The sequence below is a fragment of the Leucopleurus acutus genome (assembly GCF_964270905.1).
Source record: "Leucopleurus acutus genome assembly, chromosome: 21".
Classification (NCBI taxonomy): domain Eukaryota; kingdom Metazoa; phylum Chordata; class Mammalia; order Artiodactyla; family Delphinidae; genus Leucopleurus; species Leucopleurus acutus.
The window spans coordinates 23,926,782-23,938,757 of record NC_139163.1 but is presented as its reverse complement, the minus strand read 5'-3'; the positions used below and the strand labels follow the sequence as shown (position 1 = coordinate 23,938,757).

Sequence of the window (11,976 nt, the reverse complement as noted above, 5' to 3'; positions counted from 1 at the left end):
ATGCTACCTCTGTTATCACTAAAATTTAGCCCCTCTATACTTCAGTTCTCTACTCTCTAAAACAGGAATAATATTAACGTTTGACAGAGACGATGTAAAAATTAAATAAAACAGGGATATGAGTGAATCAGGTAGAACATAAATACTTAAATAAATATAAGGTGATGAGAGAAGCACCAGTTAATTCAAGAGTTTAATTTTATATGGATAAAGTTGACATAATACAATTATCAACCATATAAAAATGAAACAAATAAAAGAGATACCAACCTGACATAGAAGAAATATGAAACAAGTAACATTTGCTCTCTGACACACACAGCTGAATTAGTGCAACTCTGCTCAGTTTCCCTTTACTGTATATTGGTGGCCATTCCATGTCAAATCCTACCACATCTCCATCAGACACACTCATGCTAAATGGGGAAAAACAGTGTAAATTAATTACATTAAAATTTTAATTTCTACATAACTAAAGACATCATTCAAAATGTTAAAAGACAAGCCATAGACAGTAGATGATATCTGTAATACATATAACTGATAATGAATAGTCAGAAAATATTAAAAATTCCTTGAAAAGTCAGTATGAAAAAGAGAAATAATCCAGTGGGGGCAAAAAAAAAAAGGGAGGGAAATAGGAACAGGCAATTCCCCAAAGGATACCCAAATGGCCAATAAATTCAAATGCATATATGAAGATACAAAATCTCAATAGAACTCAGAGGAATGTAAATTGAACCTATACAATTTCACATCTACCTGACTGACAAAGCTTCACAATATTAAATGCTGAGAAGGGTATCTACCAGTGGGACCACTCACATACTGGTGAATGTTTAAACTGATAAAATCCTCTTGGAAAAAACTTACAACATCTAGCTAAAGATGTGTAAACAGCATGAATTGACAAATCTTTCTCATAAATATATGAAACTCTCATATGTGCACAGATAGAAATGTTTAAGAATGTTCATTGCAATACTGTTCCATCTGGCAAAAACGGACACACTACATTTCCATCAACAAAAGAATGAACAAATTGTAACATACTGAAACAATGTAACACTACATAAAAGTTTAAATAGAACTTCATATACCAAACCAAAAAGAAAAATTCTCAAGAATATAAAACGTTGGGGCTTCCCTGGTGGCACAGTGGTTGAGAGTCTGCCTGCCGATGCAGGGGACACGGGTTCGTGCCCCGGTCCGGGAGGAGCCCACATGCCACAGAGTGGCTGGGCCCGTGAGCCATGGCCGCTGAGCCTGCGCTCCGCAACGGGAGAGGCCACAACAGTGAGAGGCCCGCGTACCGCCAAAAAAAAAAAAAAAAAGAATATAAAATGTTGAGTGAAAAAGACAAGTGGCAGAATATAAACAGAGTTTGATAGCATTATTTTTAAAGATTCTAAATGGGCAAAGTCATAGTATATGATATTTGGGGATATAAAATTATGAAAATTATAGAAAATATGAGGGAATGCTAAACACTGAACTCGTGACAGAGTTCTCTCAGAGGACTGCAGAGGAGAGAATCAGAAAGGGCATGCACGGGCTTCAGTTGTATTTTATTGTTTCATGTCTTAATAAAGATTTGAAGAAAATTAAGATTTGATAAAGCTAGTGGAAGGAATATGGGTGCTTGTTATATTATTGTTTATATATGCCTATTTCACAATTTTTAAAAGTGAAAAATGTACTTTAAAAATTTTTTTAAACTCAACCTCTGCTTTGGGCTAAGATGAAATAACATTGATCAGTCATAACTTTCCTTCATGAACAAACAGAAAACTGGACAAAATATATAAACAACAGTTTTCAGACACTAGACAATGGGCAGTACAGGACTATGCTCTCTGAGGGAAGGAAATAAATGGTAAGGCCTACTGCTGCCCCAGCTTTCTGCCTGGAACATTCCAGATAACAGAACAGGGAGGAGAGTCCAAAGCAGAGCACTGAATTGGGAGACAGAGCTCAGAGCCAGAGAAGAGGAGGCAGCTAGAAGTTGTGGGTAGAGTCCTGGGGAGGAGGGAGCTAGGCAGGAAAAGACGTGCAAGCATGCAGTGACACTGCGAGGCTAGACAAAGAAAAACCAGGGAACTGTAAGCTGGACAGCTCCTAGGGCTTACATAGAGGTAGGAGGCATTAAAGTTCTGAAAAGCTGGAGTAGATTCTTTGTGATCACCTGGGGCAGTCAACAAAGACTCCAGCCAGAAAGGTCACACCCATTACAGGGCTAAATCATGCCCAGAATAAAGGCTACCGTAGATATGTCCTAAAAAAAGCTTAAAAATAAGCCTCAAAATGTTAAATCTGACCTTCAGGTAACTTAACTGCCTGACAGAGCAAAGCTCCTTTCCTTCGAGGAAGACAATAAAATCTAACATTCAACAAGGTAAAATCACAGCATCCAATCAAAAACTGTCAGCTATGAAAAAAAAACTGGAAAACATCACTTATAAGCAGGATAAAAATCATTTAACAGAAAAAATAACTAGTATAGTGGAATTAACAGAAGAGGATATTAAAACAGCTATTATAAACATGCTGAACATGTTCAAAGATTTAAAAGAAAACATGAATATGATAAGAGCCAAAATAGAAGATATTTTTTAAAAGAAACAAATGGAACTTCTAGAGATGAAAAATACAACAAAATTTAAAATTCACAGGATGGGATAACAGCAGAACAGACACTACAGAATAAAAAAATAAATAAGTGAACTTGCATACAGAGCCAAAGAAACTATTCAAACTGAAGCACAGAGAGAAAAAAGAATGAAAGAAGAAAGTTTAAACACTGAAAGAGCCTCGTGACCAACAACACAGTATCAAGCAATCTAACCTATCTGCATTGAGAGTGGCAAAAGAGGAGAATAACAGGATGTGAGAAAAAACACCTTTGAAGAAATTATTCAAATATGATGAAACTATAAACCCACAGATCCAAAAAGCTCACTGAACCCCCAAGCAAGATAAACACAAACCACACTACACAAAGGCACATCATAATCTAATTGCTCAAAACCTGGAATAGCAAAAATCTTTAAAGTAACCAAAGGAGGTGAAAATAAAAAAACTTGCCTGCCTTCCATAAAACATACAATTCATCAGAACTACACTCTTCAAAACACGCTTATTGCCTTCAGACAGGACATACTATAGCATTGTCAAAGGTAAGATGGTAGAGTTAATACATAATCATAAATAACAGATTTTACCTTCTCTGTGAGACAATTTAGTTCTATTTAATGAGTCCCAAATGTAGCCAGATAACTATAGTGGGAGTGAGGACACCTGAATGCTATTTCTAGAATACATTTACCAGGAGACCATTAATAAATAGCTTAATTTACCTCTGCTTCTTCTATGGCAATGTATAACAGTTTAAAAAAAAAAAAAAAGGACAGGTATAATAACTTCAAAGATCTGAATGAATTCCCTATTTCTCCTTGTAAAATGCTTCAAGAGCCTTAGACTGCATTATTGCAGAGTACTAATTTAATTAGACAATTTAAAAAATACTAAGTCATTTTTAATGTTCTTTTTAAGGATCATTTGCTATAATTGTTGCTAACTAAATGCAACAGAGACAATCACAATCACTATTCAGTATTACTATGTTGGTATTTTCAATGAAATAGAAAGGGGCGTTTTAGAGGTTGAATAATTTTTGCATGTTTTTCCTAAACTGGTGTATTCTATATATAACATCTTAAGTACTGAAAAGTTAAAAAATTAGCTAGACTAATAGAAAGGCTTATGAATGAACAAATAGGTACATTACAAATTTAATTCAGTGATTTTAAGTTTTTATTTAAAAAGCAGAATTAGAACTTATCAGTGATATTTTACATGTATAAGTAATTATGTACTGAACACACCTCAACTATAAAACTCAATACACATACAAATATTACCATAATAGTTATATTCTAAGGGTCCAAATTAAACTGAAAGTAGGAAATTTAAATCTTTACCTAATATCTTCTGATAGGAAAGAACAATCATTAGCTTCATAACTGTACACAATGGATCCACTGAATTCTAAGAAGGGGAGGTCATCTTCCAAAACACTCTTCTGAATAGATGCCTTGAGTTAAACAAAATTCCGAAAAGGCACAAATAAAATTCACATTAAATAATAAATGTTCACTGAAATAATAAAGTTCACTGAAGCATTCAAATTATAGTCCTAAGTTTTATCAACTAATGCTTTATAGATTAATGAAGTCATACGGACAATTTAACAAAGATAAAGCTACCCACTGTAAAATTATTTTTCTAACAAATTTATTTGCAAACTTCTAATCCTATTTTCATAAAAGCATTTATTTTATTACATTTTTTCTTCAATTATATTAGTATTCTACATGCAATAATGTTGCCATAAAATGCTGAAGACTGGTTGATGGAGCTTAAATCTATGAAGACTTAAAACTCACTTAACCATAAAAATTCACCAAAATAAATGCTGTCTAAATTATTATATGAATTGGAACAAACTGGCAAGGTCAACAATGTAAACTAGATAAAAAAGGAAAGTATAGAGTAAGAATTCTCATTTTTGTAAACCCAGTTAAAATTTAATCCCATTCATCCATTCAATGACTAGATTCTGGTTCATTCACACAACAGCAACTCTAAATGTAAACAATGGCTTGAAGTTTACAAGTTAGGATTGACTTATTTTACAGTCAAATGCACATTAAATTTTCCATCTGAAAGAATAATCAATGAACGGCATACCTTTCTTTCTTCTACAGAATATGTCTTCTGCGTAGACATCCATTCAGGAAGTTTCCGCTGCTGTGTTGTTTCCAATGTTTGTTCATTCATCTTTAAAAGGTTCTAGTTGCAAAATCCAAAAAACAAGTACTTTGTGAATAAATACAGTCTTCGTAAGAAAACTCAGAGACAGACCTACCAATATGATTGAAGATCCAAATATACATGTTTAAATTAAGTTACGGCATCTAGGCCCAAATATAGGTTATAAGAGCTGGAATCGCAAAAGAAAAAGAAACATACAACATGCTAGCTCTAATGACCATACATTTAGTATTTCCTCTTTTCAAAATAAGTGAGCCAGTTTAATTGAGTTCTAAGGTTCTAGCAGTTTCAAAATTTTATTATTCTCTGACTTTGATCCTTTTAAAAAATACTCTTTATCTTATTTACAACGAGAGTATCTGGGTGTATAAACTGCTATAAATTTTTGACAACTTTAATTTTCTTATCATCTTTCCTAAGATTTAAGTAAACTCATCAAACTGTTAAACTGTTCACAAGTCTACCTGAAGAGAATTTTGAGACAGATAAGCTTTTCTATATTAAGGGTTTTTAATTATACTCTTGGCCTAACAAGTGAACCAGTCTCCCTAAGAATAAGAGTTTCGTTGAGAATATTTTTTAAAAATCTGTTACGAGCTTTGAGGGCTCTACTCAATATAAACCACACTTCAAGAATGGTTGTAGAAAATACAATTAATAGGAAAACCATGACATACTCTTTCTTTTAAAGATAAAACAGATCCATATCCTCATGTGACTTAATACACTAAACTGAAGTGGCCTTAGGTTCTTAATAAAATTCTTCAAACCCCAACCTTAGTTCCTGTTATCTCAAATTTCTAGTAAAGGCATGAAATGCCCAAGGTCGCGAGGCCCCTCCACAAGACCACCAGAGTCGAGAGTCAAAGCCAAACGGCAAGGGTCATTTATTGCAGGTTTGAACCCGGACCTCCTCGCACTCGTTGCCGGTGACGCTAAGAGGTCCTGGCGGAGTTTAGTACAGCTCTTTTATAGACAGGTACAAACAAGTTCGGGACGTTCTGCGGGGCTTTCCAGGGGTGGGGAGTACTGATTGGTTGATTTTTGAACAAAGACACTAGTCGCCGTCTGATTGGTTGGACGGTTGCAGGTTGACTTTTGAACAAAGACACTAGTCGCCGTCTGATTGGTTCGACGGTTGCGGGGGGGGGGGGGTCAGCAAGCGTCATTACAGAAGCGAGAGCGGCTAGTTAAGTTTCGGTTTCCTGAGGTTTCGTTTCTCAATTGGAAATACTTAAGACGGGGCCATGGTCACAAAAAGAAATAGTGCAAACAGGAAGACTGATGCAACCCTACCAGTGCTGCGGCCTCCACCAGCCCAACGGCAGGGCGGCGAAAGGCTGTGCGCCCAACTTCAGGCGGCGCTCCCAAATGTGGCAAGCCCAGCGCCGCGCCCTGGAATGCCCTTTTTCGGCCCTTCTCCTCCGGGAGGAACAGAAAAGAAACTCCAGGAGAGGCACAAATTGAATGCAGGGCGTCAACTCAGTCCTATTCCCACCAAAGTAGAACATAGCCCCCTCATTTCCCCCTTTCTCATGAACCAGAGTAGCCAATCTTGGGTCCTCAAGGCTCAGTTTCTTCAATTTCTGAGGCCTCGCAGGGCTGATATTGTGTTCTTAATATCATTAGCTGGACTGTATTCTTTCGCGAACAAAATCCATGACTTTACTGAGTATACAGGGGCCTATAGTGAGGAGGAGAAGGAGGCATAGTAGAGGGCCCAGGATGGGGAGGAGGAAGGGGAGCATCCCATGAAATCCTGACCAAAGGGGATTATCCGCTAATTCTTGCCGGCGGCGAGCTAGGTCTTCCTGGAGCTGGTGGATCTTGGTTCTTACAATGCCTGATTTATTTGCATAGAAACAACATTTTTCTTTTAGGGCGAGGCATATCCCACCCTGTTCAGCTGTCAGCAAGTCTAAGCCCCTCCTATTCTGTAGGACCACCTCGGCCAGCGAATCTAATTGGTCCTGTAAGTCCTGAATGGTCCCAGAGAGAGTTTCTACATCTTCTACTAATTGCCTAGACAGCTGATTATAGGAGTGAAGGGAGACCCCAAGACCTGTACTCCCTGTGGCCACAGCTCCTGTAATTCCTAATCCTACCAGGAGGGGTATGACTGTAATGGCTCGTTTGGTTCTCCCTAACCAGAGGTCAAAGCTGAGAATGGGCAATGGGGTGTCTCCCGAGATCAGGTCTACATTGGGGAGGAGGGTGGCTAGGGTGCAGACCCCTGTCCAGTTCGGGGGTAAATAGGTGTATGCTAGGTTATTTCCACAGACAAAGACAGTGGTATTAGGACTACAGAGGGAGGAGTTCACGGGGATATATTGACTATATCCAGTGGATGAAAGGATTCCCAAGTCAATACTGGCGTTAGAGAGGGAATCGTTCTTGACAAAGCATGAGGTATTAAAGGTGGTTGAAAATTTTGAAAATTGTATGGGGAACGGCTCGGGGAGTGAAGTAGGGTTACATGGTTCGTTGATGTCTAAATTGGCGAAGGTGGGGATGGCTATAGGGCGGGGCGGTCCTTGAGGAAGGCAGAGCCAGCAATCCTGTGCTAAGTTGGGGTTGGTGGTATTCAAAAGCGCAAAAGTAGCTTCTAGTATGGACATGGTCTGGGGGTCCAGTTCAGAGGGATTGACCTTAGGGAGAATTAGGGGTGGTAGCTGAGCTGTGGGTATAGATGCCGATAGACCTCTTCTATTTGTCTTCGGGTTTCTATCTGGCGCACTGCGTCCTGGGGCCCCCCACTGTCTGACATATGTGTGGGGGCCCTGGTATTCCAGCATACCGGGGTCCCGGGGGTGCAGTGCATCCAGCCCGAAGGTATTTATTATCATCACTAATGGTGGGGCTTTTATTATTCTGTAGTATGGCTGTGAAATAAGTCTTGTTATTGGCCCCTATACATTGCTGGTAAGAGGAATAGCACATGCTATGCATTGATTCCTGGAAGGTAGAACAGGGGCAAGTGGCTCGAGGGGGGAGTGGCTTAGGCTTATGGTAGCACTGCCAGCTTTGAGAGGCCCCGGTGCCCTATATGCCTGAACAAGGTATGCAATTATGCCCCCGCAGTCCTGCATGTGAGTATACCCTCGGGGAACAACAGGAGCCTCCACAGTACCGCCCCTGCACTCGCACGGTGCACCATACAGTTGTTGTATTAAAGTATTCTTATCGGGGGGAGGGCTGAGTCCTCCCCTCGTGGCCCGAGGGTTGAGGGTTAGGACTATCATTAGGGCTATCAGCAGTACCTTGGTCATCATGGGGGAGGGTACGGCGCAAGGTCAGTTTGAGGGGATTGTCCTTACTCCGGTCAACCGTCCAGGTGACGTCAGCTTTAGTGGACTTGATGAGGTCAGAAAATGGGTCCACCGGCTTGACGTGGGTGTAATGGATCCAGGCAGCTATGCTGTCCACCTTGATGGCCGTCGGCGTTGTCAGGATGATCTGGTAAGGTCCTTTCCACCTGGGTTCTAGGGTCTCTTGTCGATGGCATTTGACAAGGACCCAGTCACCTGGCCGGAGCTGGTGTGGAGTAGGCGGGGGTCCTGTTGCATATAGCTCTTTTAGTTTGGGCCAGATTGTCTCGTGTGTCCGCTGTAAGGCTTGGAGGGAAGACAGGAGATTATTTTCTGGGTCCAATTGGATAAGGTTAGTCTTCAGGTTAGGGATGATAGGAGGAGGCCTACCATGCATTATTTCGTAGGGAGTAAATCCTAGCTTATAGGGGGAATTTCGCACCCTAAACAGAGCGTAGGGGAGTAGGACTACCCAGTTAGCGCCAGTCTCCATGGTCAATTTAGTCAAGGTCTCTTTTAGAGTTCTATTCATCCTTTCTACCTGTCCTGAACTCTGGGGGCGGTATGCACAATGTAATTTCCAATTAGCCCCAAGTATGGAAGCCAGATCCTGACTTACCTTAGAAACGAAGGCTGGCCCGTTGTCGGACCCTATCACAACTGGAAAGCCATACCTGGGCAGGATCTCTTCTAGTAGCTTCTTAGCTACTATTTGTGCAGTCTCATTCTTGGTTGGGAATGCCTCAGTCCAACCTGAAAAGGTATCTATAAACACCAGTAAATATTTATACCCATATTTGCCAGGCTTTACCTCCGTGAAGTCCACTTCCCAGTAGGCTCCGGGCTGGTTTCCTCTCTCCCGGATGCCAGTGGTTGACGGGTGGGTGCTGGCATTATGGAGTTGGCAGACTGCACAGTCAGCAACCAGTCGTTCAGTCTTCTCGGAGACATTTTTAATTTTAAGTCCAGTCTGCCTGATGAGATCCTGTAGCCGTCGGGCGCCCAAGTGGGTGGTACGGTGGATCCGTTCAAGGACCAGGGTCCCTAGTCTCTCAGGAAGGAGGATATTGTTCTTAGCGTCCCGCCACCATCCGTCTCTAACCTGGGTTAGAGGGAGCTTGCTCATCCATCTGATGTCATCCTCCGAGTAGTCGGGTTGGGGCGGTAGTTCCCGGGGCCCTGGATCCGGCAGTTGCAGGGGAAGTAATGGTATTGGAGTGTGTGCCGCCTTTCGAGCCGTCTGGTCTGCCAAATTGTTGCCTCGGGCGACTGGATTCGTGGGTTTTTGATGCCCCGGGCAGTGTACAATGGCTAGCTTTTTGGGTTCCCATATGGCTGCTAGCAAGGCCAGGATTTCCTCTTTGTTCTTGATGTCTTTGCCCTCTGCTGTGAGTAGTCCCCGCTCTCGGTATATTGCCCCATGTATATGTGTGGTAGCGAAAGCATACCGGCTGTCTGTGTATATGGTGGCTTTTTGGCCTTTGCTCATCTTGAGAGCTTGGGTCAGGGCAATTAATTCAGCTTTTTGGGCTGAGGTCCCTGGGGGGAGAGTCTCTGCCCATATCACTTCAGTTTCTGATGTTACCGCTGCCCCCGCATACCTCTGACCTTGCTGGACAAAGCTGCTGCCGTCAGTGAACCATGTGACTTGTGCATCCGGTAGGGGTTGGTCACGTAGGTCTTCCCGTACCCCATGAATCTGGGCCAGTACCTCTGCACAGTCATGGAGTGGGGAGTCCAAATCTGGGTCAGGTAATAGGGAGGCAGGGTTTAATGCCCACGGCGGAGTGTAGCTGATTCTGAGGGGATTTAACAGTAGACCCTGGTAGTGGACCAGTCGAGCATTGCTCATCCATCGGTCGGGAGGCTGTTTGAGAACCCCGTCGATGGCGTGGGGGGTGGTGACATGCAACTCCTGTCCCATAGTTAGTCAGTCAGCATCCTTTACCATTAGGGCCGTGGCGGCGATCATCCGGAGGCAAGGAGGCCAGCCAGCAGCCACTGGATCCAATTTTTTTGATAGGTAAGCAACAGGCCTGGGCCAAGGACGGAGGGGCTGGGTCAACACGGCCTTAGCTATGCCTTTGCTTTCATCCACAAAGAGGTGGAAGGGTTTGGAGACATCAGGGAGACCCAGGGCGGGTGCAGATAGCAAGGTAGTTTTGATCTGCTGAAATGATTGCTCAGCCTCCTCTGTCCATTTAAAGGGCGTCTGCTCTTTGGTGGCTAAGTATAGCGGTTTGGCCATTTCAGCAAATTTGGGTATCCATAAACGGCAGAACCCCGCTGACCCCAAAAATTCTCTCACCTGTCGAGGCGTGGTGGGTCTGGGGATGTGGAGGACGGTTTCCTTCCGTGCATCTGTGAGCCATCGTTGCCCCCCTTTCAATAGGTACCCCAGGTAAGTTACCTCAGGCCTGCAGATCTGTGCTTTCTTGGCAGAGGCCCGGTATCCCAGGGTGCCGAGAGTCCGTAGGAGGTTTCTGGTTCCCTGCAGGCAGGCTTCAGCGGTCTCAGCAGCTATTAAGAGATCATCAACATACTGCAGGAGGGTTACATCGGGGTTTTGTCTCCGGTACTCACTGAGATCCTCGTGTAGGGCCTCATCAAACAAGGTAGGCGAATTTTTGAATCCTTGGGGAAGTCTGGTCCAGGTGAGTTGTCCGTTTATACCTCTCTCAGGATCTGACCATTTGAAGGCAAAGAGTTCTTGACTTTTGGGCGCCAAGAGTAAACTAAAAAAGGCATCTTTGAGGTCCAGCACAGTATACCATTGTTTTTCTGGACAAAGGGCGCTCAAAAGAGTATATGGATTGGGCACAGTAGGATGGATGTCTATGACCCGTCTGTTAACTTCCCTCAGGTCCTGCACTGGGCGGTAGTCTTTACTGTTAGGTTTGCGGACTGGCAGCAGGGGTGTATTCCAGGCCGACTGGCAGGGACGCAGTATCCCCAGGTCAAGAAGCTGGCGAATATGAGGAGTGATACCAGCCTTGGCCTCTATGGGCATGGGATACTGTCGGACACGTGCAGTATCTGCCCCTGGTTTGATTTCTATGAATAGGGCTGGGCGATGTTTGGCTAGTCCCACCCCCCCTGTTTCTGCCCATGCTTCGGGGAACTGCTGAAGCCATGACTCTATATCTTGATTTTGGGAGGGTGGTTCCTGGTGAAGTCGGTACTCATCTTCCAAGTTCAGGGTGAGCACAGATATGGGTTGGTCGTGAGGGTCTGTTACGATTGGCTCCTCTGGCCGAAAATGAATTTGTGCTCCCATTTTAGTGAGTAAGTCTCTCCCCAGTAAGGGGCAAGGGCTATCGGGAATGACCAGAAAGGTATGGGTTACCCTTCCCGTGCCCAAGTCCACAGTTCTCTGAGTGGTCCAAAGGTAACGTTCGACTCCCGTAGCTCCCTGGACCCAGGAGGATTTGTTAGAAACTTTCCCGTGGGGTTTAACCAAGACCGAATGCTGTGCCCCTGTATCCACCAGGAATTGGACTGGTTTCCCCTCCACTTGTAGGGTTACCCTGGGTTCGGGGAGGGGGTCCGAACCCCGTCCCCCCTACTCTGCATCATGTGTAAATAGGACTGGGGTGGCCTTCGGTTGCCATTGCCTCTGGTTGGGGCGCGGCTGCCTTTTCTTGGGGCATTCCCGAGCCCAGTGGCCCTTTTCCTTGCAATAGGCACATTGATCTCTGTCCAATGGTCGCCTGGGAGGTCGAGTGGCTGGGGGGCCCTCTTGGTCTTTCTGAACAATGGCGGCCAGGACCTTAGTCATTTTCTCAGTGGCTTTAAGTTGTTTATCCTCTGGGGCGTCTCGGTTATTAAAGACGCG

The 11,976-nt window shown here is 43.4% G+C and overlaps 1 protein-coding gene across 11 annotated transcripts in view; it reads right to left on the bottom strand.

The window, feature by feature from the left end:
• Positions 1-11,976, bottom strand: part of WRN (WRN RecQ like helicase) — a 138,206-nt gene that overhangs the window by 92,572 nt on the left and 33,658 nt on the right. For 5 of the 11 annotated variants that reach the window (XM_082863821.1, XM_082863830.1, XM_082863826.1 and 2 more), the window contains exons 2-5: positions 8,094-8,447; positions 4,750-4,851; positions 3,981-4,093; positions 271-416 (exon numbers count right to left, since the gene is read on the bottom strand). In XM_082863821.1, the coding sequence (XP_082719947.1) occupies positions 271-416; positions 3,981-4,093; positions 4,750-4,851; positions 8,094-8,105 (373 nt within the window). In that variant the 5' untranslated portion in view covers positions 8,106-8,447. Of the gene's footprint in view, positions 1-270; positions 417-3,980; positions 4,094-4,749; positions 4,852-8,093; positions 8,448-8,760; positions 8,828-11,976 lie in introns of those variants that run through there. The other 6 variants (XM_082863822.1, XM_082863829.1, XM_082863828.1 and 3 more) reach the window with 4 other exon arrangements.